We start from the raw sequence: 27,020 nt of genomic DNA, 5'->3' as shown, positions 1-27,020 counted from the left end.
GCGATGGAAAATGGTCTGTCGCTAAGTAGCGACGGCTTAGCGACGGACCAGTTTTGTCGCAACAACATGCTGCGGTTAGCGACGGATGGGGCGACGGTATTTTTCCGTCGCTACTTAGCGACGCCGTGAGCGACAAACATATTTCGTCGCTAAGGAGTTGTATATATTTGCGTCGGCTTCGCGACGGAATACTTCCGTCGCCAATCCGTCGCTAATTTTTGCGTAAATCTGATCAGAACCCTTTTCCCTCTTTTCCTGTTTCCTCTCTCCCGCCCTCCCTACGCAGCCCGCCGCCGCCCGCCGCTCCATCGTCTGCCGCCCCGCGTTCCGCCCGAGCCGTCGCCCCGAAGACCGACCGTCGCCTCGCCGGAGACAGGTTCGCCTGCCCTACTCGTTTCATGAAGGGGATAACCCCCCTGCCTTTCCGGCATGGGGGGTCGACCCCCTGCCGGAAAGGCATGGGGGGTCGACACCCTGCCGGAAAGGGGGTTTAACCCCCTGCCGTGCTTTCCGGCATGGGGGGTTGACCCCCTGCCGGAAAGGCAGGGGGTTAAACCCCCTGCCGTGCCGAAAAGGCATGGGGGTCGACCCCCTGCCGTGCAGTTGCCGTAAAGGGATGACGGCACGGCCGGGGGTTTAAACCCCCTGCCTTTCCGGCAGGGAGTCGACCCCCCATGCCTTTACGGTAGGGGGTTTAACCCCCTGCCTTTACGGCACGGCAGGGGGTTTAACCCCCTGCGTTTCCGGCAGGGGGGGTCGACCCCCTGCCTGAAACGCAGGTGGTTTAACCCTCTTCCGTGCCGGAAACGCAGGGGTTTAACCCTTGCGTTTCCGGCATGGGGGGTCGACCTCCTGCCTTTCCGGCAGGGGGTTAACCCCATGCCGGAACATGCAGGGGGTTAACCCCATGACAGAACAGGCAGGGGGTTAACCCCTTGCGTTTCCGGCAGGTGGTCGACCCCCCTCCCTTTCCGGCAGGTCGACCCCGGCAGGGGGTCGACTCACTGGCGGAAAGGCTGGGGGTCAGTTAACCCCCTATGTTCCGTAAGGGGGTCGACCCTCTACCGGAACAGCAGGGGAGTCGACCCCTTGCCGGAACAGTTTCTTTTTTTTTGTGGCGAGTTTTTTTTAAAACTGTATTTTTTTGTGCAGATTTTTCAACGGAACCAACTCATGCTCAGCCACCTATGGTAAGTAAATGACAAAAACAATGCAAATCGGGTAAATACCCGTGGTGAGTAAGTGATGCAAGCGTATCACATGTTATTTAATTTATTAGATGTAACACTTTATTGTTCACACACTCACTTAGTTGTTGATATTTAGGGTTGCTTTGTTGGAGTTCGGAGATCATGCTGAGCATGATTTCAATGTAGGAATATGGAAGTGTTCTTATTTTTTGAGTACGGAGTCCATGCTAAGCATGGTAGTAGTTAGTGAGATATTGAAGTGTGTTTGCTGCAGGTACATGTTTGCCATTTGTTTAATATGAATGATTATGATGTATTGCAATGTTTGATGTAATTGTATCCATGCTTGCATGTAGTTACTTTCAATTTGATTTTGACTTCCATGTGAAATTTTATAATAAAAGCATGCTTCAAATGATTGTATCGTGTCATTAATAGTTTGCACATGAAAATATTAAGTTATCAATGCATGCATCAAAATTCTTGTTATTGTTTGACATAGTATATTGCATGATAAATTTAATATTTTCTTCATCGTAGCATTCTGATTTTTTTTTTTTAATTTGTTAGGATACTATTCGTAACATCATACGACAGAATGACTGCAAACCGTGAATGGATGTATCGTAGGATAGTGGACAATGAGTTATCGCATGAATATATGGATGGTGTTGACTGTTTTATTGAATTTGCAACGACAAATGTCAGTACAGTAGATTCCACAGGTCGGATTAGGTGTCCCTGCAAGATTTGTAAGAATAATCGATTTGTAGAACCTCATGGCGTTAGACATCACCTATACAGGAAGGGTTTTGTGAGTGATTATCAGAACTGGATGTTTCATGGAGAAGAATTTAGAAACGATTTTGATGCACGGGTGAATGTGGTGCACGATAATCCATATACAAATTTGATATTTGATGCCGTAGGAACAAAACTAGGTTCTGCTATGAGTTCTAGTGATGTAAGAACTACCATAGATGAAGAATCACCAAACGATGCAGCTAGTAGATTTTATGATTTACTTAGAGATGCTGATGAGCCACTTTGAAACGGTTGTGAGAGTCACACTATCTTGTCTGCAGTTCTTCAACTAATGAATTTGAAGTCCGAGTATAATTTGAGTCAATCATGTTTTGACCGTTTGTGCATGATTGTGAAGAGTATGTTGCCTAAAGATGAGAAATTGCCACAAAATTTCTATCGTGCGAAAGTTATGGTCAACGCTCTAGGTATGGGTTACAAAAAGATTGATGTTTGTCCAAATCACTGCATGTTGTATTTCAAGGAGCAGGAAAACGACATATCATGCCCGTCATGTGGGCATCCTCGGTTCAAGCCAAAGACAAGAGGCAATGGTAGCACGAGATCAAAGAAAGTTTCATACAAGTCGCTCCGCTACTTTCCTATCACTCCTAGATTGCAGCGATTGTATATGTCTTCAAGGACAGCTAAACACATGAGATGGCATGCAAATAAAGTTTGACACGATGAAAACAAGATCACGCATCCTGTTGACGGTGAAGCTTGGAAGCACTTTGATCGTACTCATCAGAACTTCGCAATGGAAGTGCGAAATGTTAGACTCGGTCTATAGAGTTTTTTTATTGCATTAGAGCACATATGAGCATGCTATAATCACATATAAAGTTTTTTTGCCTGCCTAAGAACACATATGAGCATGATAGAATCACATATAAAGTTTTTTTGACTGCATTAGAACACATATAAGCATGCTATAATCACATATTCAGTATTTTGACTGCCTAAGAACACATATGAGCATATTATAATCACATATTCAGTTTTTTTGACTGCCTTAGCACACATATGAGCATGCTATAATAACATATAGAGTTTTTTTACTGCCTTAGAACACATATGAACATGCTATATATCATTTATGATAGAATCACATATAAAATTTTTTGCTTTGCCTGCCTTAGAGCACATATGAGCATGCTATATTCACATATTCAAGTTTTTTACTGCCTTAGCACACATACGAGCATGATCGAATCACATATATAGTTTTTTGCCTGCCTTAAAGCACATCTGAGCATGGTAGAATCACATATAGAGTTTTTCTAGATGCCTTAGAACACATATGAACATGCTATAATCACATATTAAATTTTTTGACTGCCTTAGCACACATATGAGCATGATAGAATCACATATATATAACTTTTTTGTCTGCCTTAGAGCACATATGAGCATGATAGAATCACATATAGAGTTTTTTTATTGCCTTAGATCACACATGAGCACATGATAGAATCACATATAGTGTGTAATTTATTTCATTATATTTTGTTTATCAATACTGACTGTTCTTTTCTTGTGTAGGCTGCTAGCGATAATCAGCGTAGTGGAGCTGAAGGGACAGATAAAGACAATGAACAAGAAGACGCACAAAATCTTGGCGATGATTAGAGGACTGTGTTGAAGAAGTTCTATTTTTTTTATGTTTTCTAATTGTAATTGTTGAATTGTAAATAATTAAACTTCTTATTTTTAAGGTGGAACGATTAATTGTTGTAGATTCTTGTTATATGAAATTTTTTGTGTGGTTTGTTTTTTATTTACAGGAAATATAAATTGTACAGGAAATAGAAATTGCTCGGTATTTGATTTTCAAATAATTTTTTTTTAATTTTTTTCGTGTTTGTGACGGATTAGCGACGGAACCATCCGTCGCTACTCATATTAATCTAGCGACGGCATAGCGACGGAAGTAAATCCGTCGCCAAGCCGTGGTCGCTGTTTAGTACCGGCGGATTGGCGACAGAATATAGCGCTCGTTATTCCGTCGCAATTAGCGACGGACCTGGCGACGGAATAATTCCATCGCCAGTTAGCGTCGAAATATTCGCGACGTAAGCATACTGTCGCCTCGTTGTCGCTAATCCGTCGCTAACCATGTTAGCGATGGCTTAGCGACGGAATGTGGTTGTCGCTAATCTACTGCTTTGTTGTAGTGATACAATGCTTCGAAAGGAGTCATTATGATGCTTGTTTGGTAGTTGTTGTATGCAAACTCAGCTAATATTACATGAGCATCAGACTTCCAATCCAACATGGAAGCACATAACATATCATCGAGACTGTAGTCAAGAATAAATAAAGAGTCGAGATCAAGATCGAGTCAATAATCAAGTTAAAGGCCAAAATCAAATTCTAGGGTTGATCCTCATCATCAAGGCCCAACATCTCATAGAGTCTTGATCAGTAAAGACTCTTCCAAGAAGGTCGATCCTAAGAGATATATCCCATAGAGTAATTTAATCAAGGAAGTTGAATTTGATGTTAGCTCTCTCATGTTGGACGGTTTTCATAAAAAGTCCAGATCAAACAAAGTTGATCATGTAATTAACTCTTCTAATGAGAGAGTCTCCCAGCCTGATTGTAATTTTGAATATATAAAACATAGAACCTCTATCTAGATCAGATTAGACCGAACCATGTTAAAAATCGTGTGCCTTTGTGACTTTTTTTGCTCCCTTTGTGCGTGTAAATTGACATCTTGCCATGTTCGTTTCTTACACGATCGGTATTGTGGAGTGAACATTAGATATACTGCGGCCAACCTCGGTATTGTGCACAAAAGCTAGTGCCATCTATGTCTATCAGATTTATATATTGTTATTTTCTTTGAGTGTACTGTAACAATTAGTTCGGTTGAATAGTATCAGGAAGAAGAACACTTGAATAGTTCATGGGATCATTATGTGCATGTGCTGTGGCTGAGTCGACCCCTAAATGATTTAAGCTTGTTTGATAGCACCCTCAAAACATTCTAACGTGGGTATGCTAATGTGCATGTCGGTAAGGGATGCAAAGCATGAATAGACCCCATTCGAACTGGGTCTACAGGATCCAATCCTGTATTTTGGATACTTTTGTTTTGGATCATATTTCGTATTTGGATATTGAATCTACATTGAATTTATATCCAATTAAGATGTTTATCAAGGTTAAACACTTGTTTTTTCCATAAGAAAGCTGGGGAAAAGACCCCGGACCTTTTATTAGAGACTATATAAAACATGTACAGGAAATCAAAAGGATTTAGATACTGACATTAAGCTCACGAACAGTATCCCAATAATGAGGCCCTGTAGTGGGGCCAAAAGCAACAAACAAGTCTTGAGTGAGGGATTATAAGGTGTACCCACCATTTTTGGGAGAAATGCCCACAGAGTCTAGATGAAGAGACTGCCTTGTAATTAAAATTTATCAAACCAACTAGTTTATATGTGTTAGAATTAGAATTTTCATCTATAAATAGATAAGGGATTCGAGGCAGCTCAGAGTAGAGTTATAATTGATATTAATTAGGCTTCCATTTTCAGTTTTCCTTAATTTCTTGTTTTTCATTAGAATTTCTAGTTATTATTTTATATAATTATAGATAACTTGATTTTCAGCACGCTAAGAGTATCAACGTGCGGGATTGCAGGAAAGATCATTTTGACCGATGCCAATTGCCCAGGAGCTGCACCCCCACCAAATTGTGGAGCTATACGTGCCATGGTTTTAAAACTCGTTGACTCGTCACTCGGCTCGTCTTTGAGTGACCCGTAACTCGGTCGGGTAACACTCGGTGACTCGGCCGAGTTTTGTACAAAACGAGTTTGTACTTGTTTTTGACTCAGTGAGTGTAATTGGGGCCAAGCTGGGTTGACGGGGCGGGTTTTTAAACTATGATAAGTGCAGTCTAGAACCGAATAATCTCCACTTGCAGGAGCCGAGTCCACGCCCATTTATCCCTAAGATGTGGATCTGGTCCAGATTTTGTACGAACGGCTCTGTACACCTTTTTAGCTACATGCATGTGACATTGGAAATGGCATGCCACCCTTTCTAACAGGGACAGTGTCATCTATATCTTTGTGGTGGATGAGCTCTCTCTCTCTCTCTGGCCTACATACATGACCCGACCCGCCAACTCATGTGCGCATGTGCTGTACATGGGAACACATCAACGTAGCATTCATGGGACCCTCACTCTTCACCAGCTCTTGTTAACGTGCGGCACCTGTCACATAGCTGGCGAGGATAGGTGTGAACCCGACTTTTTAATTCCCCAGAGTGCTTTCCACTGGTCATGAACCAACCTTCTCGCTTCTTCTGGCTGTGGACAGTTGCTCAGTTGTCAAGCTCGGAACATGAACGGGACTTGCAGACTCTTTCTTAGTCACCTACAATCATCATCAGCTAACCAACTTCACATAATTAAATTGATCTATCAATCGACCAGGAAACTGAGCCATAAGAGAGATTATTAAATGCATCCGTGAACGACAACAAGTGCAACTTTTCCTGCAATAAAAAATTTCACCTTTACTCAAGTTACCAGCTGTAAGGAGAAAAGTATATGCACCAATGAGGCTCCGCGTGGTTGGTAGGAGTTCTCACGTTGCAGGTTCAAACCCCTATCGTAAGTTAAATAATAACTGGTGGGGCCGGCCTAACCTCAGCTTGCCTTTCAAAAAAGAGAAAAAAGAAAAGCATATGAACCTTTTTTTTTATCTTAAACTCACCTCCTAAGAACAGGGGATTACCCAAACTCATACAAGTGAAGAAAAGAAGGCGAATGAAAGACACCAAGATGTATAAGAAACTCTTTACCTTCTTCCTTTTGGGGACTTAAGAATAAGGCTTACAAATATAGTATTAAAATAATTACAACAATCCTGAGATAATGTGAAGGGAAATGTATAAACATCGATATTCTTTTGATGTCTAAAATCATAAATATTCAACATTGTTAGGACTCTTTTACCTTTCACAATGATGAGTTTATACTTTTTAATTTGCGATAAAATTGCACCACTCGTTATATATCTCCAACATCCACTTAAATTTAAAATCGCAGGTAAATTTATCTGATAAATCTTCGTGAAACTCAAACCACCAAAATTGCAAATATCATATTTTTTGCATATAATAAAAAAATTTGCAAAAAACCTCTCATATAAAGTAATTTTTGAGAGGTTTTCGTAAATAACATATTGTTTCACTGCAAATAATCCATAGATGAGGAAGTCGATCACGAGGATGATACCATGACTTCTTCAAAATGCAAGAATCATCACAGAGGTTCTACAAAGAAGTTCTTTGCAGATGCAAACAAGAAGAAGAGACCGTAGGGCAAAAACAAGTATATATAAGATTCGATAAAATCATAACTATTAAGAAAAATCATATATAATAAAAATTTCGCAAATATATAAGTAACATATTTGCGATTTTTGTAGTTGCCTTTAAGTGTAGTTTCACATATAAATATATGCTATTTCAAGATATATGTGAAACAATATGTTATTTGTGAGAGGTTTTTTGTAAATATTTTATATACAAAATGTTTTATTATAAGTGAAAGAGTACGATATTTGTGATTTTGATGATTTCAGTTTCATCAAAATTTCACAAATAAATTCATGCGAGTTCATGAAGTCTAAATTCACATAAAAAAATCTGTCATTCTAAATTAAAGTGAGAGATAGCCAATGGGCAGTATAATTTTATTGCAAAATACCTAAATTCGCAATTATGAAGGGTAAAAGTATCCTAACAATGTCAGATACTTGTAATTTTGGATATCGAGACAATATTGAAAATTATAAAATTTTTAAAGAATTGCATCAAATTACCCATACAGTACAATCATTTCCATTTTTATTTTCCTCTTAAATCTTATAATCAATGATGGAGGCACATTGAGGCCAGGGTGCGCATCTGCTGACCCTGACCCAAAAATCCCTCCAATACAGGGGTTGGGGTCTGGGTTGGCACTTAGCAGTGACCACCCCGACCCAATGAAGGTTGGATCAGGGTGCAACCCTGATTTTTTACGTGCCCTCACCACTACAAGAAAATTGTTAATTAGAGACGGAAATTAGCGACGGAAAAAATCCGTCGCTAATTAGCGACAGATTAGCTAGAGATAGAATCTGTCGCTAATTCGCGACGGATTAGCAAGGAAACAAATTTTATCGCTAATCTGTCGCTACTTAGCGACGGATTAGCGACTAAATTTTTTGTCGCTACTTTTTATTACAAGAACACCATTTTAGCGATGGATTTAGAGAGGGAACTCTGTCGTCGCTAATCCGTCGCTAATTAGCGACGACGTAGCGACAGAATATATTCCGTCCCGTTTTTTGTATTTTGATTTAGCGACGGAATGTTTCCGTCGCTAAGCCGTCGCTAAATGTCGCGTAAATCCCTAATTCCATCCCTCTTTCTCTTTTTCCTGTTTCGCTGTATTGCTCCCGCCCGCCGCCCTCTCCTTCCCGCCGCCCGTCGGCTCTCGCCACTGTCCGGCCGCCGCCGCCTCGCCGACGATCCTCGCTGCCGACCTCCCTGCTTGGCTAGCGGCTGCGCCAGGGACCCCGAGCACCGACGACCCGCCGCCGACCTCTTCCTCCTCCCTGTGGCTGCTGCCGGGAGGTGTTGTCTCCCCTTCGCCGGCGACTCGCAACCGGCGTCCTCAGCCGCCGACGACTGACGATCCTCCCTGCAGCCACCTCTTCGCCTCCGCTCTGAGTTCCGGCGACCCAGTGGCCCCCGAGCTTCGCTCCAGGTCTCCCCCTCTCTACTGTCGACTGCGCCGGCCACCGACGACCTCGCCAGCCGCCGCTCCCCGTGCTTTCCGGCAGGGAAGGTCGACCCCCTGCGTTTCCGGCAGGGGGGGTCGACCCCCTGCCGGAAAGGCATGGGGGGTCGACCCCCTGCCGGAAATGCAGGGGGTCGACCCCCCCTGCCGGAAACGCAAGGGGTTAAACCCCCTGCCGTAAAGGCACGGCAAAGGGTCAACCCCCCATGCTGGAACTGCCTTTCCGGCAGGGGGTTTAACCCCCTTCCCTGCCGGAAAGGCAGGGGGTTTAACCCCCTGCCGTGCTTTCAAACTAACAAATTGAAAACAAACTAACAAATTGAAAACAAATTATTGTATTTGAAAATCATGTCGATAAAAGTAGAACTATTCTTAAATTTTTGTGGAAATCAAAATCCACAACTGAACTATGATAAATCAAGCTACTGATTTGCAATTTGTCAAACTGCTGTGAAAAGATTGAATCAAACTACTGGAAATTATAATAAATATGTTGTCATAAAATCAACTGCTAAAAAGAATGTCTAACTGCTGATATATATATAAAAAATTGACTATTTGGATTACAAACATCGGCTCAAAATAAAAATATAAGTTGCTGATGATTTGAATAAAAAAAATTAATACTTTTATGTTGTGCTAAAATCAGATCGTAATTATTAGAAACAATTACTGCTGTTGAAATAAAAAGAATAACAACGGTACTACAATTCAAGCTGCTGAAATTTGAAACGACTGTAGTTATGAAGAACCACACTGCTAAAATATAATAGACTATTTGAAACATTAGCATCTTCTAGTTAGATTTGGCTTAACATATATACTATTTTTCTTTTCTCTTCTTTCAATTAGTTAGAGTTGTTTTAATTTGTTTTAATTTGTTTTAATTTTTTTAGTTAGTGTTTCATCTTGTTTCATGATTAGTTAGTTTGTTACTTAATTTGTTTTGTTTTTGTGCAGATTTTTCAACGGAACCAACTCGTGCTCGGCCACCTGTGGTAAGTAAATGACAAAAACAATGCAAATCGGGTAAATACCCGTGGTGAGTAAGTGATGCAAACGTATCACATGTTATTTAATTTATTGAATGCAGCACTTTATTGTTCACACACTCACTTAGTTGTTGATATCTAGGACTGCTTTGTTGGAGTTCGGAGATCATGCTGAGCATGATTTTAATGTAGAAATATGGAAGTGTTCTTATTTTTGGAGTACGGAGTCCATGCTAAGCATGGTAGTAGTTAGTGATATATTGAAGTGTGTTTGCTGCAGGTACATGTTTGTCATTTATTTGATATGAATGATTATGATGTATTGCAATGTTTGATGTAATTGTATCCATGCTTGCATGTAGTTACTTTCAATTTGATTTTGACTTCCATGTGAAATTTTATAATAAAAGCATGCTTCAAATGATTGTATCGTGTCATTAATAGTTTGCACATGAAAATATTAAGTTATCAATGCATGCATCAAAATTCTTGTTATTGTTTGACATAGTATATTGCATGATAAATTTGATATTTTCTTCATCGTAGCATTCTGATTGTTTTTTTCTTAATTCGTTAGGATATTATTCGTAACATCATACGACAGAATGACTGCAAACCGTGAATGGATGTACCGTAGGATAGTGGACAATGAGTTATCGCATGAATATATGGATGGTGTCGATAGTTTTATTGAATTTGCAACGGTGAGTGTCAGTACGGTAGATCCCACAGGTCGGATTAGGTGTCCCTGCAAGATTTGTAAGAATAATCGATTTGTAGAACCTCATGGCGTTAGACATCACCTATACAGGAAGGGTTTTGTGAGTGATTATCAGAACTGGACGTTTCATGGAGAAGAATTTAGAAACGATTTTGATGCACGGGTGAATGTGGTGCACGATAATCCATATACGAATTTGATATTTGATGCTGCAGGAACAGAACTGGGTTCTGCTATGAGTTCTAGTGATGTAAGAACTGTTGTAGATGAAGAATTACCAAACGATGCAGCTAGTAGATTTTATGATTTACTTAAAGATGCTGATGAGCCACTTTTGAACGGTTGTGAGAGTCACACTATCTTGTCTGCAGTTCTTCAACTAATGAATTTGAAGTCCGAGTATAATTTGAGTCAATCATGTTTTGACCGTTTGTGCATGATTGTGAAGAGTATGTTGCCTAAAGATGAGAAATTGCCACAAAATTTCTATCGTGCGAAAGTTATGGTCAACTTAGGCATGAATAACAGGGTTACGGTATTCAAGTGTCATTGGTTTGATCCAACTGCAACAAGACTCGACAAAGCTTCAGGCATTGTGGAGGTGAATCATAAATCCAGGTTTGGAACATATGAACCATTCATATTAGCCTCGCAAGCTCAACAAGTTTATTATACTTCATATCCGAGTATAAAAAAGTCAGATAGAAATGAATGGTGGGTAGTTTGAAAGGTGAAATCCAAACTATACCCCGAGTATGATCAGTTACAGGAAGATGAGTTAGCTGAAGACAGTGATTATTATCAATCAGATGATGTCTGTGACTTCGCTTATGGTCACGATGTTGCGCATGACATGCATGTCATATCTCCATTGGCTGATGAAACATTCATAGAGGAATGTGATCCAAATGATGTACCAAGTGGATGGGCAAACAATGAAGAAGAAGAAGAAGAAGAAAGTCAAACTAGTGACGAGGAAGAATTCTCAAGCTAGTGAGCAAAATCTTATACTACAAACCTCTATTTAAATGCATTGTAATACTTGATGTGAGTTGTATTGCAATACTTGGTGTGAATGATTAAAAATTTTATTTGAATGTATTGTAATACTTGATGTGAATGTATTATAATTTATGCAATTAACGAATGATTTGAATTAGTGCAATACTTGATGTCAATGATTTGAATTATTTGAATGCATTGCAATGCTTGATGTGAATGACTTGAATGCATTATAATACTTGATGTGAATTATTTGAATGTATTGTATGACATATGTTATTTGTTAGAATATGGTTCATGGAGGTTATAGTGGTCGCTCATCCAGTAGTAGCCAGGCTCAACCTTCATCTTCACGGGCTCCTGTGATAGGTATATCATATAACTAATTAGATGCTTGATTAGTTCAAATGCACATTCTGAGAATTTCTAATGTATTTTTTTATTGATGATGTTGCGCCTGTACACGACCCACCTACATCAGTTGATCGCACAAGTCAACAGCCAACACAGGAAACAGGGTCTTCTCAGGCTGGCACAAGAAGACTCATTCGAATAGTGTATATCGATAATCGACCGTAAGTATTTTGTTTTCAATTATTGCATATCTTTTAAATATTTTATATTCATATTTACTGTGTAACAATTCATGTGCAGCACGAGGTTTGAGCCACAAGAAGTAGTACGGGAGATTAGGAATTCACTTCTTCAACATCTACCAAGACCAGTTGCTCAATGAAAAGAGTACCCAAAGGAGGTGTTAGACAGATTGTGGTCATCATTCATGGTATACAGTTGTTCCTCATAGTTAATGTGTTTCATATTTAATTTATTTAAGCAATGTCTACTAACTTTCTGAAAATATTTGTAGGCTTCGAATCGCTTTGCAACTACGGTGGAAGAAAATGATGCAAGGAAGGTGTGGCAGAAGGTGGCTGCCAATCGATTTGCAGACATGCTACACACTATGAAGACTGCAGCAAAAAAAGCATCTGGCGTAGTAGATGATCCATTACTGTGGAAGGGCCATGGTCCTATTACTATCAGGAGAGATTACTGGGATGAAATGTGCGATAAGTGGGTGGGAGATGCATTTAAAAATCGCTCTGCGAGGGCTTCACAAAATCGATCGAAGATGCCCGAAGCCCATCTACACACAGGTGGATCTAAGACATTTGGGAGTCACCTAAAGAAAATGGTAACTCATCAATATATAATATTAATTTTATAAGTATTGTTGCAAACTTGTGTACTAAATCTTTTGTCATTTAACTTCGCAGGAAGCAGAAAAAGGAGGCAGTGTACCATATAAGGATGTGTTTGTAGAAACACATAAACGGAAGACCACGGGAGTCTTCGTATCAGAGAAGGCGAGAACGACAACGGTATGTATTAATTCTATTAATAATCATTGCAATATATATACAAGTTATCATAATGTTATCATTAATTATTAATGAATACTTTAAACATTATTTTGTAGGAGGCATATGAGCAACAGATGGTAGAGCGATATGGCGAAGACGCTACTCAGCATCTATCATTTGATCCTACAGCATGGGTGACTGCAGCAGGTGAACCCAAAAAAGGTCGCGTGTTCGGGTTTGGGAGTAATATGAACACTTCACCAGTTATTGGTTCTTTCAGTTACGGCTCACCGACTTCTTGTGCCGACATAAGCTCCAAGCAGCCGACTATTCTTTCCGGTGATGATGTACGCGAGATCATTAATGAATCACTGAATAACTACTTCCAATACACCGTCGCCCCCTTTCTCCGAAATGAGATCAAGGCCGCTGTTCAGGATAGGGGATCTTCGATTCCAGGTCCCTCTCAGGTATAATCACATATATAGTTTTTTTGACTGTCTTAAAGCACATCTGAGCATGGTAGAATCACATATAGAGTTTTTCTAGATGCCTTAGAACACATATGAACATGCTATAATCACATATTCAATTTTTTTACTGCCTTAGCACACATATGAGCATGATAGAATCACATATAAAGTTGCTTTGCCTGCCTTAGAGCACATATGAGCATGCTTTATTCACATATTCAATTTTTTTACTGCCTTAGCACACATACGAGCATGATCGAATCACATATATAGTTTTTTGCCTGCCTTAAAGCACATCTGAGCATGGTAGAATCACATATAGAGTTTTTTTATATGCCTTAGAACACATATGAACATGCTATAATCACATATTCAATTTTTTGACTGCCTTAGCACACATATGAGCATGATAGAATCATATATATATATATATATATATATATATATATATATATATATATATATATATTTAACTTTTTGTCTGCCTTAGAGCACATATGAGCATGATAGAATCACATATAAAGTTTTTTTTATTGCATTAGAACACATATGAGCATGCTATAATCACATATTCAGTTTTTTGACTGCCTAAGAACACATATGAGCATATTATAATCACATATTCTGTTTTTTGACTGCCTTAGCACACATATGAGCATGCTATAATAACATATAGAGTTTTTTAACTGCCTTAGAACACATATGAACATGTTATATATCATTTATGATAGAATCACATATAAAATTTTTGGCTTTGCCTGCCTTAGAGCACATATGAGCATGCTATATTCACATATTCAATTTTTTTACTGCCTTAGCACACATACGAGCATGATCTAATCACATATATAGTTTTTTGCCTGCCTTAAAGCACATCTGAGCATGGTAGAATCACATATAGAGTTTTTTTAGATGCCTTAGAACACATATGAACATGCTATAATCACATATTCAATTTTTTGACTGTCTTAGCACACATATGAGCATGATAGAATCACATATAGAGTTTTTTTATTGCCTTAGATCACACATGAGCACATGATAGAATCACATATAGTATGTAATTTATTTTATTATATTTTGTTTATCAATACTGACTGTTTTTTTCTTGTGTAGGCTGCTAGCGATAATCAGGGTAGTGGAGCTGAAGGGACAGATAAAGACAATGAACAAGAAGACGCACAAAATCTTGGCGATGATTAGAGGACTGTGTTGAAGAAGTTCTATTTTTTTATTTTTCCTAATTGTAATTGTTGAATTGTAAATAATTAAACTTCTTAATTTTAAGGTGGAACGATTAATTATTATAGATACTTGTTATATGAATTTTTTTGTGTGGTTTGTTTTTTATTTACAGGAAATATAAATTGTACAGGAAATAGAAATTGTACAGTTCTCGGTAATTAATTTTTAAATAATTTTTTTTTGATTTTTTTTCGTGTTTGCGATGGATGATTCCGTCGCTATTCATATGAATCTAGCGACGGCTTAGCGACGGAACCATCCGTCGCTATTCATATTAATCTAGCGACGGCATAGCGACGGAATTAAATCCGTCGCGAAGCCGTGGTCGCCGTTTAGTACCGGCGGATTGGCGACGGAATATAGCGCTCGTTATTTCGTCGCAATTAGCGACGGACCTGGCGACGGAATTATTCCGTCGCCAGTTAGCGTCGAAATATTCGCGACGTAAGCATACTGTCGCCTCGTTGTCGCTAATCCGTCGCTAACATGGTTAGCGACAGATTCGCGACGGAATGTGGTCGTCGCTAATCTACTGCTTTGTTGTAGTGCACCCTCTCTCTCTCTCTCTTTATATATATATATATATATATATATATATATATATATATATATATATATATATAAACTTGGACCTGGTTTGAGTGCTCATAACCTTGGACATAGCTCACAGTTAGTTAGACATGGTCTCAGACTGAATATATCCCTTAAAGTTGCAGTTTTTTTAAGGCTCAGGCAGGCCTTGTATGGGTGCTTTAAATTGGACATTGTTCTGGACGGACAGGTTTGGATGTGTGTGATTCGTTTTCATCACTAATTTGAGACTAGGCTTGTGCCAGGTCTGATTGAATAAAAGCCAGCCTATTGGCAGTTAATTCTCTATTTCCCTGTACCCTAAAGTTGGGATGAAAAAAAAATAAATTTAAGTAGGATCAGAATGACTCCAAACTATGTCTGAAATTTGAAGAGTTAGTGTGCTTTAATATTGAGATCCAAATTGAATATCACACTGAGGCCTGTTCTAGATTTAGTTATGAATTGTGTTTTTGTGGTACTGGATGCACTGAAATTGGGTAAAATCTATTGTTATCATGTGTAAAATGTAAAAGATGGATAAGGTTTTACTAGATTATATTTTGGATCCATTCATATTTGTTTACACCAATTCAGACATGAACCCAAGCAGACCTGATCATATTGTTACTTGGGGACCCAAAATTCCTCATCAATAGAGGGGTTTGTGTCCACCATAGTTTAGATTCTTGGCTCCGCCCTTGCTTATGAAGCATGTTGTTTGATCAAATCTGACTCTGTAATGAATTCAACAAGATCAATTTAAGGTTCTGTTTGAGGTTGAAAGATCAGGTGCAATATGATGGCACAAATATTTGTGCGTTAAGCACCTGATGGAGGGCAATCGAGTGCTTAATGTACAAATTTTTGTGCAATCATATTGCACCTGATGGAGGGCAATCGAGGGATTAATGTACAAATTTTTGTGCAATCACATTGCAACTGATCTGACTCCTGACTCCTGTTTGAGAGCCAGTGCTAAAAAAAAGCAAAAGACATGAGAAGGGTGACGGGAGTGAGCTGAAAACGGAAGATGAGGTTGGAGTTGTCAACAATAACAATATATATAATTGAAAACGACTCATCTCTACTGTCAACAACATTTTCATTTGACAAAACACTGTTCCTAAGCACATGTGAGGTTAGGTAGGATTAATTAAGCTTTAATTAGATACCGTTTCTACTCTCATCTCCACACATCTTCGTCTTCTAAACATAGCTTAATAAGCATTGACTTTTGGATTGTATTTTTATATCACAAAATTATCGTTTTATCAATCATTGATTTTTGAATCACCAGAAACTTTTGTACAGGCGTCAGATTTTTGGCAATTTAAAGGTTGATCTTCACTAGACGAATGATGTAGATCGCATCTATGGAGTAGGGATGGCAGTGGGGCGGGGCGGGGAAGAAGGTCTCCACCCCCGCCCCGCCTCAAGATTTTATCCTCCACCCCCGCCTTCATCCCCGTTTCATGTCCTCCATCCCTGGTTCAAACGGGGATGAGGCGGGGCAGGGCGGGGATATTGCGGGGAAAAGTGGTTGGGACGGGACGGGATGGGAAAAAGTGCACGTCCATCCCCGCCTCCACCCCCGGATGGGGATGGATTTTAACTTTGGTCCCCGCCTCCATCCCCGTTTCATACCCTTCATCCCCTGTCCAAACGGGGCGAGGCGGGGCGGGGCCCCGCTTTCCCCCGGTCCACTGCCATCCCTATATGGAGTCCATTATGAATCGATGAAATTCCGAAAAAAGGGTGAGAAGATAAGGATGACTTTGGGGAGAACGAAAGTATGAAACCCATTTGATAAAAGTGAAAGGCATTCTAACCTTTTCATACCAAGGGGCGTAGCGTTATCACGCGCGCTGCAATAAGCATTGAGAATGTACGTGAGAAACACGACAAAACTACAACTTGTCGCCTCGGCTTTCATTATTGCATTGAAGGTGACCGCACTCCTCCCCCACTCGCGGCTCATGGACTTTGCATACTTAAACGGTGCGCTCGATTCCACTCCCTCTTTGGTGGAGGAATACGATGGGATCGCTTCATTCACTACAAAATTGGTCCGAGGACAGTTTAGTCCCATGCATAATGCATCTCTCTTTCCTTTCCTCCAAATCTTGGTCCAAGGACAGTTTAGTCCCATGCATATCTTGGACTTTTCTTTACTCGGAATATTGTGAAAAGACAGGTTGAGTTTTCCACCGTGTCAAACACTTGATAGTTGCCTCATAAGGACAGTTTGCCAATTGGGGGGGACGTCCTTGTTCGCTCTGCATCCTTTGTTTCCACAAAAACCATGAGGAGCCTTTTCTGACCGCAATTACTGACCTCTTGTGTCAGTCCATGATGCTAACCAGGTTAAATCCTTGCATGTTGTTATTTGGATCTCAGCCTTACATCTGTCAGTTTTACCAATCGGAAGCCTGCAAATGTTCTCGCTCCTTCGTTTCGATTTTGGTTCTTTAAGATGTTTTCAATATCTAAAAAGATAAACTTTCCAAACCGTTTTCAGTCCATTGCTTCATATAGAATGCAATGTGATTATTGTTTGGGGCTTGTTTCTTAAAAAAGCAAAAAAAAAAAAATGGTTGGTGTCTGCCTAACCCTAGCTTGCCAATAAAAAAATTTTGCAGCCATGATGAGAACTTTTCCCTTGACCTAGAAAAGAAAAAAAACTATAGTTGAGTCCTTGTATCAAGATTACTCATGTTTGGGATGATTCAAATAAACGGCTCATCCAAACCAGAAAGATAAGAGTTAGCGTACAGAAGCGCTCTTTCATTTGATATATATATATATCCTAATCAACCACTGCAGGGGTTCGCCGGTGCCACCAGCTGAAGGGTTGTGAAGGTGTTGAGTTGAAGACCCCAGATTGCTGATGCAAGGGTGTATCCCTAACTTTCAGAGGTGGGCCATGTAAGACAGGCTGGTTGTCGGGTTAACCCAGGATTTTTCCTTACTTGGACACGAGGATTCAAGAAATTTAAGGCATAGATATATACTATATATATAGAGAACTGAACATATTAGGCTTCATTTCTTATTCTGTCACATAGTTTTTAATTATTTAATTATTTTAAGATAGATCTGGACCGTTAGATGTGTTTAACATGCTCAATTTAGTGGGAATTGACTCTTGAATCATGTTTTTTTGACAAAAAATAATAATTTTCTGAGACGAGATATATAAACTTGTACCTTTATAGCCATTGATTTTGGATCACGAAAAAACCTGTATGCAGGTCATATTCCGGCGATCCAAAAGCCGGTTCTCACTAAACTAAATCTATAGATCACAAATTTTAGGCGTTAGACATGAGAAAAAATTACTTAAAACTATGATTTTGAAGACCTAACGAAAAAAGCTGTCTAAAGAACGCACTAGTCCATATAGAGATATATTTTTTTATATCGTAACCGAAAAGGGGGGAAATTAGGTTGATATTATAACCATGTACAACTAGCAAAGCATGGTAGGTGAGGGTGTCCCGTGCATTGGGTTAATTTCCAGGACATCTATATGCATCATGTGACAACACGTAAGCCTTTGTGGGTGGTCCATTTACGTCTTTCTACGCACCCCCAACATCACGAGTCTAAAACACCTTGGATGTGTCGGTGCCCGGGTGCACACCCCACAACCATAAAACCCTCTCCACTTAGTAAACCAAAGGATTAAGACTCAATAAGTTGGGCTCGAGCCAAAACTATGGCTAGAGTCTAGGGATGGCAGTGGACCGGGGGACATCGGGCCGGCCTGCCTCGCCCCGTTTGAACCGGGGATGAAGGGCATGAAATGAGGATGGAGGCGGGGATGAAGGTTAAAATCTATCCTCATGCAGGAATGGAGGCGGGGATGGACTTACGCTTTTCTCTGCCCCATCCTTGCCCTGCCTCGCCCTCAGTCCTTTAAGGGATGAATATAGACTAATTAAGGGGAAACGGGCCTCATCCCCCGTTTGGACCGGGGGATAGAGGACATGAAACGGGGATGGAGGCAGGGGTGCAGGTTAAAATCCATCCCCGTGCGGGGATGAAAGTGAGAACGAAGGTTCAGATTTTAAAACGGGGCGGGGGATGGAGACCTTGTCCTCCTCCGCTGCCCCGATCCACTGCCATCCCTACTAGAGTCTGGTTTGCTCAAGCTCACCGTAAACCAAAACAGACGTACCGTCTATGCAATTATTGATTATTTTTTCTGTTTTGAGCCGTGTCTTAGTCACATAGCTTAGCAGTGTCCTACCATAATGCAACAAGAGAAAAAAAAATAAGCCAGGCACTTTTAAAATATATAAAATTATTATTATTTTTTTTTATGGTGGCAAAGGGAAACAGAAGTGGTAGTAGAGCCAAACTATGATTGTGGAGGGTGGGCCCTTCACATGCCTTCACGCCGCCACGGGCTCTCCTCTCTCACTTAAATGCAAAACTTGGGCTCCGGTTTTCCTTACCTGTTCGCCTGCCTCTCTCTCATCATGTCTCTCCGGCGCCTCTGGCCTTGTGCGCTTCTTCTTTCCCTCTTCCTCCTTGAAGCCCATTCGGTTCAACCAGCTCTTCTCCCAACAAAACTGATGCACAGGAAAAGGCCATCTCATACCTCACCGCCGCGGCCTCGAAACTCAACGGCGTGTGATATCTTCTCCGGTAGCTGGGTGCTTGACGATTCCTATCCCATATATCGATCCTCAAACTGCCGCTATGTCGACCCCGAGTTCAATTGTCAGATGTTCGGAAGGCCCGATTCGCAGTACCAAAAGTATAGATGGCAGCCAACCAACTGTGATCTACCAAGGTAGTCCACCCCTTATCCTCCTTCAGCTCATTTTTTTGAGTTTCACTCTAAAAGCTCTTTCGTTTCGGTTTGATGGCAGGTTCGATGGGAAGCTTTTCATATCGAAAATGAGAGGAAAGTCGGTAATGTTCGTGGGAGATTCTCTTGGTCTCAACCAATGGGAGTCCTTGATCTGTATGCTTTCCTCTGCTGCTCCCCAAGCAGGAGTTCAGATGAGCAGGGGAGATCCCTTGTCAACCTTCAAGTTTCTTGTAAGAGCTGCTTTCCTTTCATTCAAATCTTCATGCTTCTGACTTAATTAGAAGCTAAACAAATAACGTGTATTGCTTGTGATTGTGTTGTAGGATTATGGGCTTTCTATATCGTTCTATAAAGCGCAGTATCTGGTGGACAGAGACATCGTGGATGGCAAAAGGATCCTAAAATTGGACTCTATCTCTGAAAACGGAGAATCATGGAAAGGGGTGGACGTTTTGTCATTCAATTCGGGGCATTGGTGGACTCACAAAGGAGATCTTCAAGGGTAAGGAAGGAGTGGATTGACTAACCAAAGCTTTCAAATATATACTTGCGTTTAGTTATCTAGTTTGGTGGAACTCTGTTTGGGTATATGGGTATTTTTTTTTTATAAAATCACACAAATTGATAGGTGGGATCTTATGGAAGACGGAGGGACGTATTACCAAGACATGGACCGCCTGGTGGCTTTCGAGAAGGGCTTGACGACGTGGGCTCGGTGGGTCGACTCCAACGTTGACCGTACAACGGCGAGAGTCTTCTTTCAATCCGTATCCCCGACTCATTACACGTGAGTTGTCATCCTTTCCTTTCTACCAAAAAAATTTTTTTTTTTTGGATTCGTAGTAAGAAAATAGATGATGATGATGATGATCTATTATTATTATATTAATAAGCCTTGGACGAATTAGTCGCCGTTGAAAGTTCACGTCTGCCTTGGAAATGGTTGTTTCCGTCCCCAAATGCACGGGGCCTTTCTTCTGCGGTTCTGCCACCAAGTGGCAACCCGACTATTTGGAGTACTTTGGGGCCCACATCGATTCAACCTATGGGTTCGAACCCATTAATGCTCGTGGCTATAAGGGTGTTGTAACTTTCAGGCATTTAGGGGTGGGCAACCGGCTCGGCAGCCCAATGGGCCAAGCTGACCCGGCCCGTCATAGCTGGATGGCACTCATTTAATATTTATTATTTTTTTAATAATTAATTATTATATAATAATTTAGGTAACTATTATTATTTACCTAATTAGTTATAGGAGAACTTGTTATTTGTTAATTATTATTATTTACTTAATTAGTTGTATTAATTAAGAATTAGTTTTTTGAAAATTTGTTATTCTCTCGTTAACCCATAATTTCATACAAGCTTTTATTCATTTTAAGATTTAAGATTGAGGTAGCCCAGGCTTGTTGGCCCAACGAGCTTATCTTCAAACCCAAACCCAAACCCATTAAAAACCAAGCCAAAACAAACCCCGCCCATTATTAAAAAGTTAATAATTCAGACTCATCAGACCGGCTCAGTAGCCTGTGGGCTCGCTGAGGTCCAACCTATAGCCAGGTACCTAACAGGTCCGGACTTAAAACCTTGGCCCAAACTTGGACCATGATGGGTCGGGTCAGCTTGGCCCATCGGGTCAGCTTGGCCCATCGGGCCACCCGGCCGGAGTATCAAAGGCGTAAAGCTCCCAAGCTAAGATTCTTGCATCCAGGGTTTGTGGTGAGTGTCAACCTGTGAAGAAATGTAACGCTTATGAGAATCGAACCTTTTTAATCACCCATTCTGATGGCCTAGGACCCACCCCACTACGCCATGCCCCCTCGAGGCGACCAAACGTCGGTTTGGATCAGACCACTCTTGTGCGGACTCTATTCCCCAAACGAAGATGAGGTCTTCTTTGGTACGAGACAAGACAACAGATTTGTACGATTCGGAGCAAGATAGTCCGCAGAATGTGAATACGTGGCGCTGCCCGGGTCAGATCAGGTCATTCAGTTTTTACGAAAATCTGTTATATTCAATCTCCAACGCACATCTCACTGGACGGAAATGTCCGTGGGCCCCACTCTTACAAGATCCAAATGTGATGTTGGGTGCACAGTCTGACCTGATCTGCTCTCCGTGACCGGGATGGATAAAGTTAAACAACAAGCTTTGATTATTTAGTGATAATTGCCCACTGTGCTGGTATGCATTAAATTTATGTTTTATGCCAATGATGTGGTGCTAAAAGAATAGGACTAAAATCTGAAAGGCTAGCTAGCTTCATTGGACCGTGGTGGGGGCCATTGTAGGCAGAGTCCCACTGTGGGACCCGGATCTTATCACAGAACACAGATTTGCCTTGCCCATGTCACATGTTTCCACTCAAGAGATAGGCGTCAGTTGCTCTTGTGCGCGTCCGTGAACAGATTGGCCAGTCATACCCGCTCTGACCGGCGACTGATGAATCAGCTTTTCCTTCGGTGCTCACAGGTGGAGACGATGCCGTTGCCACATATAGAATATAATGAATAATTATATATTTGGGAAAGAGGGTAATGTAATTGGTGCTGCTTCACTTGCTCATCCTCCATCATCACTCTAAGAGCGATCAGGTTCACATGCAATCAGTGCACCTGATCCTCTATCCTCCCTCTACTGAAGGGGGTGTTTCGCGGATTAAAAAAACAGTGAAAGCCATCAATTCTCAGAATTGGCAGTTCCCACCCGTAAGAGAGAGGGTAACGCACCTATTCTCGTTTTCGCTGCAAAATATAAACAATCTCACCTCCTTTATGGGCTTTATCAACAACTATCATTTCATATACTTTTTTTTATAGAGAAACCTGGGGTTAGGCAGACCCCTACCAGTTATACAACTATACCATAGGGATTCAAACTTGCAACATCCCAACACAAGGTGACATTCACTAACTGGTTCTGCCACACAAGTGGATCAGCCGTTAACTATCATTTCATAAACTTCCTTCTATTTGTCATTATCCCTAACCACCACCACTTTAATAGTTAGATTTTAAATTCAAATCTTCAACTCTCATCCCAGCTACTGGCCATGGAGCCCTATACTAGATTGTAAGCTGGCCCCAAAAGGGTTTGGCACAGTGGGATGAGGCCTAGGCTGCTAGATGAGACGTCTACGTTAAGTCCTACAGGCAATCCGCCCCTTGCACATTGAGCCGAAACAAGCTTACTCCTTACTAGGGCAAGGAGTGCACTACAGTTTTTCGTGGTCGACCGTAGGTTGGGCAAGCATAATCCAATGGATCCAAGTCTCTTACTCCAGAAATGGTTTGTCTTAAGAAAAATAAGAAAGAAGGAAAAGAAAGAGCATCTGGCAGTAATCTGGACTTCTCGATGCCATTCATTAACCACCATCAATGTTGCCTTTACTTTACGCTGTTCACTTGCACCATCAACATCTCTGGAAATTTTATGGAGACACGTCATCAACAGCTCATAAACAGCACCCAGCCAGATGTTGCTTTCAACTGTGCTTGTGTTGATAATAGTTCACATGCATGATTTAATTTCATAGACAATATGATGATTCATCTTGTTTCTGTTTGGTAGCCCGAGCGAATGGAACGACCCCATCTCGAAGAACTGTTTCGGACAGACGGAGCCTGTCTCGGGGTGGAGCTACCCGGGTGTGTACCCGGACCAGATGAGGGTGATTCAGAGCGTGCTCAGGGAGATGGAGAACCCGGCCTACCTGCTCGACATAACCACACTGTCTCAACTGAGGAAAGACGGTCATCCTTCCATCTACAGCGGTGACCTTAGCCCGCAGCAGAGAGCTAACCCTGCAAGGTCAGCAGATTGCAGCCACTGGTGCCTCCCTGGCCTTCCTGATACCTGGAACCAGCTCTTCTACACCGCCCTATTCTTTTGATCTTGATCTCTACCATAATAAAGATTTGTGCTTTCACTCTCAACTTCATGTTGGTAATCCATAAGTTTAAGATGCTTCCCCAAATGTATCATCAAATCCTTTTCCATCCCTTTTCAATGTATATGGTTGTTTTCTCTCTTCCAATCGATCACATTGGAGCTATATTTTCTTTTCTTGATGGAAAGATGAAACTTTTGCATGCACTCAATGCTATTCTGCATCCTTTCCATTAAATCAATGATCATGGCGTACCTGCTCTGCAAGAGCAGATCGGCTTCTAACAGTTATAATGGACGGCATTCTACCACGTCAGAAGCTATTTGAGACGTTGGTGTGTGGTGGCGAGCTGTCCTTTTATTACTTTTTAACAGCAGCAGCGGCCGTGGAGTAGGGAGGGAGGATCAGACACTCTTAGTATGCTGCTGCACCTTATTACCCACCATCATTTTTTGGATACAGCCTGTCAGCTGCGGACCCCAACTGCAAGGTGATAAGATGCAGCATCAGCGCACCAAAAGTATGCAATCACGTTGCACCTTATCTGCCCTCTGACATAGGCGAGCCACTGGACGTCGAATACAGCAGTGGTCCCCCGGGGTTGTCAACGGGTCGGATTTGGTTCGGACCCAGATAGAATCAGACTTTGACTAGATTTCGGGTATGGTATTGGGTCAGAACTCAGGTCTAATCGGGTTTACTATTAGAGAAACAATACCTGGACCCGATAAGAACTATATGAACCAATCATACCTGGTAAAATAATACTTTTTATCAGTTTTACATTGAAAAATTGCAGGTCTTAATCGAAACTCAGGTCAGGCCCAGGTTGGGTTTACAATTTCACAAACTATACCCCGGTCCATGTATGAATTGGACCTTCGGATCTGGACCTGAGTCTTAATCGAGTCTTCTTATTTATCACCGTACCCGGACCCTATAGGGTTCGGTCCGGGTTGGGTTTAGGTAAACCCGACCCGTTGACACCCCTAGTCCCCTGTTGGCTGTCCATGATAAGTCGGCTCTGTGCCAGCTTGGTCTTGGTCGAGAGAATAGAGATCAGCTCCCATATAATCGCAAGTTAGGCAGCCCAACATATAGCGGCACTTTTGTCTATTTTCACCCATTAATCGCTGCTCGGCGGAGGCTCCTACTCCATATGGGTTCTACATATGAGAGTCGACGCTACTACAGCTTGAACGGATTGGGTTTTGGGCTGTGAAACAAGTTGAGCAGCAAGAAGGTTGGTTGTTAGAAAAACTCGTTTAAAATCATAAAATAAGTTTATCAAACGGAACATGAACAGTAGGTGGTTAATGTAGTGGTAAGGTACAGTTTACATTGTATAATATAGTGTAAAACAAATGATCAGTAATATCTTGGTGGCCTTCTCCAAGGTTGAATTATGGTCGTGCAACATCTGATGATAGTTGGGTTCAAGTGAGTCAACTCAAATTGGATTATGAGTTACAATTTGTATCAACCTAAACGGATGTTAATGCTACCCACCTTGTGCACATCTAGGACAGGTCAAGTCTGAGAACCTCCCTCACATGTATGGGGGTAGCAAGCATATTGGAGCTGGAGCAACCAATGTTCAGTATCGGTACCGTTACGTTTTTTTTTCTGCAGAAAATCTATACTCATCACTCCTGAATAGGCTATTTTTTTAAAAATGTAAAAAATACTAAAATTAATTTTTAATTTTAATTTTAATTTTAATTTTAATTTTAATTTAATTTTAATTTAATTTTAATTTTAATTTTAATTTTAATTTTAATTTTAATTTTAATTTTAATTTTAATTTTAATTTTAATTTTAATTTTAATTTTATTTGTATTTTTAAAATATTTTTAAAATAGTTTAAACATGTGTCACGTTCTGATTGACACATAATATTTTTTTGGTCGATACAAAATGATTCACTTGAGTATCGGTACCGGCTGATGTCGTTGACCAACAATTCAGGGACGTACTGATACTGACAATAGTGAGCAACATGGTATCTATTGAAGTGGGGTGAAATCAATTCTTATTTCAAACATTGCATTCAAAGGCTGGGTGGCGGCTGAGATATGGACAGGATTTAGTTGGGCCCATTCGGCATCTAAATTTATTTACTAAAAATGATCAGACAAAAATAACGTTTTTTAAAAAATGCCCTATAATTTATCAAATTCACCCAAGGAATAATTATGCAGGTTTTCATTTTTTAAGACCTTTTTACTCTTCTCATGTGTGAATTTTGCAACTTCTATGCAAATTTCTTCAAAAATCTATAGAACAACATTTGTTCTCATATTTATATATGCCGACATTGAAACCCCACATTTCATAGCCATTGAAAAGATGAGATACAAGTCTCAAACTTTCTTATTTTGACTCATAACCGAAAACCCCTATAGGGTTCTCATTTCTGAAATCCAAAATAGGAATAAAAAATTGTTCTGTAGACTACTGCAACCAAATAGTTTGTGTTCCAGAAGGAGTTTCTTTTCAACCGTCCATCAGATCGACGTGATCTTGGTAGCATTGGAAAGTTAACGTCTTGATCTCCCTCTGTTATTTATTTTATTTCCCTGAATTCTTGGCATAAGTGGCCAAAAAATAGCATATAATCACTATGATATGCACAATTGTGGTTGTTAATCTCCTGTTTTAATAACATTCTCAAAGTTGTATCTCAGCGTCCATTTATCAATTTTTAGTGAATAAAATATTATTAAAAATATATTTTTGTCTAAAATCTTTGTTCTTTTTTGCATTTTTTAAGATTTCTTCATTTTCTGGGTAAAAAATCAAAAACAAAATGAAGTATCACCGATGAAGTGTTGTCGATTTGTGTTTAGCCAGAAATAGTCATCGAAACAGAACATCACATTTAAGGCAGTAGTAATTTTGCACACTGAAAATAAAATTTTCATCATCGCATGAAAAACTTCATGAATTCTGCAAACATTTCAAAAAAAAATCAAACTTTTTAGGAATTTCGTAAACACAAAACTCATGATGAACTTCACAAGAAGTGTCACAATTTTTGTACTACGTATGCAAAAACTATGAGGAATTTTAGGGGTTGCAAAATTTATTGGAAGGGGTGAAATTCGGGGTTTGTGAAAATA

The 27,020-nt window shown here is 40.4% G+C and overlaps 2 protein-coding genes across 2 annotated transcripts; both read left to right on the top strand.

Annotated features, from left to right (window-relative positions):
* Positions 1 to 13,132: 13,132 nt before the first annotated feature.
* LOC149839545 (uncharacterized) lies at positions 13,133 to 14,692 on the top strand. Its single transcript, XM_090004172.1, has 2 exons — positions 13,133 to 13,363; positions 14,483 to 14,692. Exons 1-2 carry the CDS (start codon positions 13,142 to 13,144, stop codon positions 14,567 to 14,569), a joined length of 309 nt encoding a protein of 102 aa, XP_089860298.1. The 5' UTR covers positions 13,133 to 13,141; the 3' UTR covers positions 14,570 to 14,692.
* Positions 14,693 to 19,614: 4,922 nt separating this feature from the next.
* On the top strand, positions 19,615 to 24,105 carry LOC149839544 (protein PMR5-like). The gene is made up of 5 exons (XM_090004891.1): positions 19,615 to 19,985; positions 20,065 to 20,236; positions 20,330 to 20,508; positions 20,635 to 20,793; positions 23,580 to 24,105. Exons 1-5 carry the CDS (start codon positions 19,615 to 19,617, stop codon positions 23,899 to 23,901), a joined length of 1,203 nt encoding a protein of 400 aa, XP_089861017.1. The 3' UTR covers positions 23,902 to 24,105.
* The last annotated feature ends 2,915 nt before the right edge of the window (positions 24,106 to 27,020 follow it).

This window comes from Nuphar pumila, chromosome 4 (genome assembly GCF_984573655.1).
Source record: "Nuphar pumila chromosome 4, dmNupPumi1.hap1.1, whole genome shotgun sequence".
Taxonomy (NCBI): Eukaryota; Viridiplantae; Streptophyta; class Magnoliopsida; order Nymphaeales; family Nymphaeaceae; genus Nuphar; species Nuphar pumila.
This window is presented reverse-complemented; position numbering and strand designations above follow the sequence as displayed.

Coding starts and splice junctions, on each gene's coding strand:
- LOC149839544 (XM_090004891.1), top strand. CDS start 19,615: ATGCAAAACTTGGGCTCCGGTTTTCCTTACCTGTTCGCCTGCCTCTCT. Junction 19,986..20,064: donor ACCAACTGTGATCTACCAAG/GTAGTCCACCCC, acceptor GTTTGATGGCAG/GTTCGATGGGAAGCTTTTCA. Junction 20,237..20,329: donor TGTCAACCTTCAAGTTTCTT/GTAAGAGCTGCT, acceptor ATTGTGTTGTAG/GATTATGGGCTTTCTATATC.
- LOC149839545 (XM_090004172.1), top strand. CDS start 13,142: ATGAACACTTCACCAGTTATTGGTTCTTTCAGTTACGGCTCACCGACT. Junction 13,364..14,482: donor CGATTCCAGGTCCCTCTCAG/GTATAATCACAT, acceptor TTTCTTGTGTAG/GCTGCTAGCGATAATCAGGG.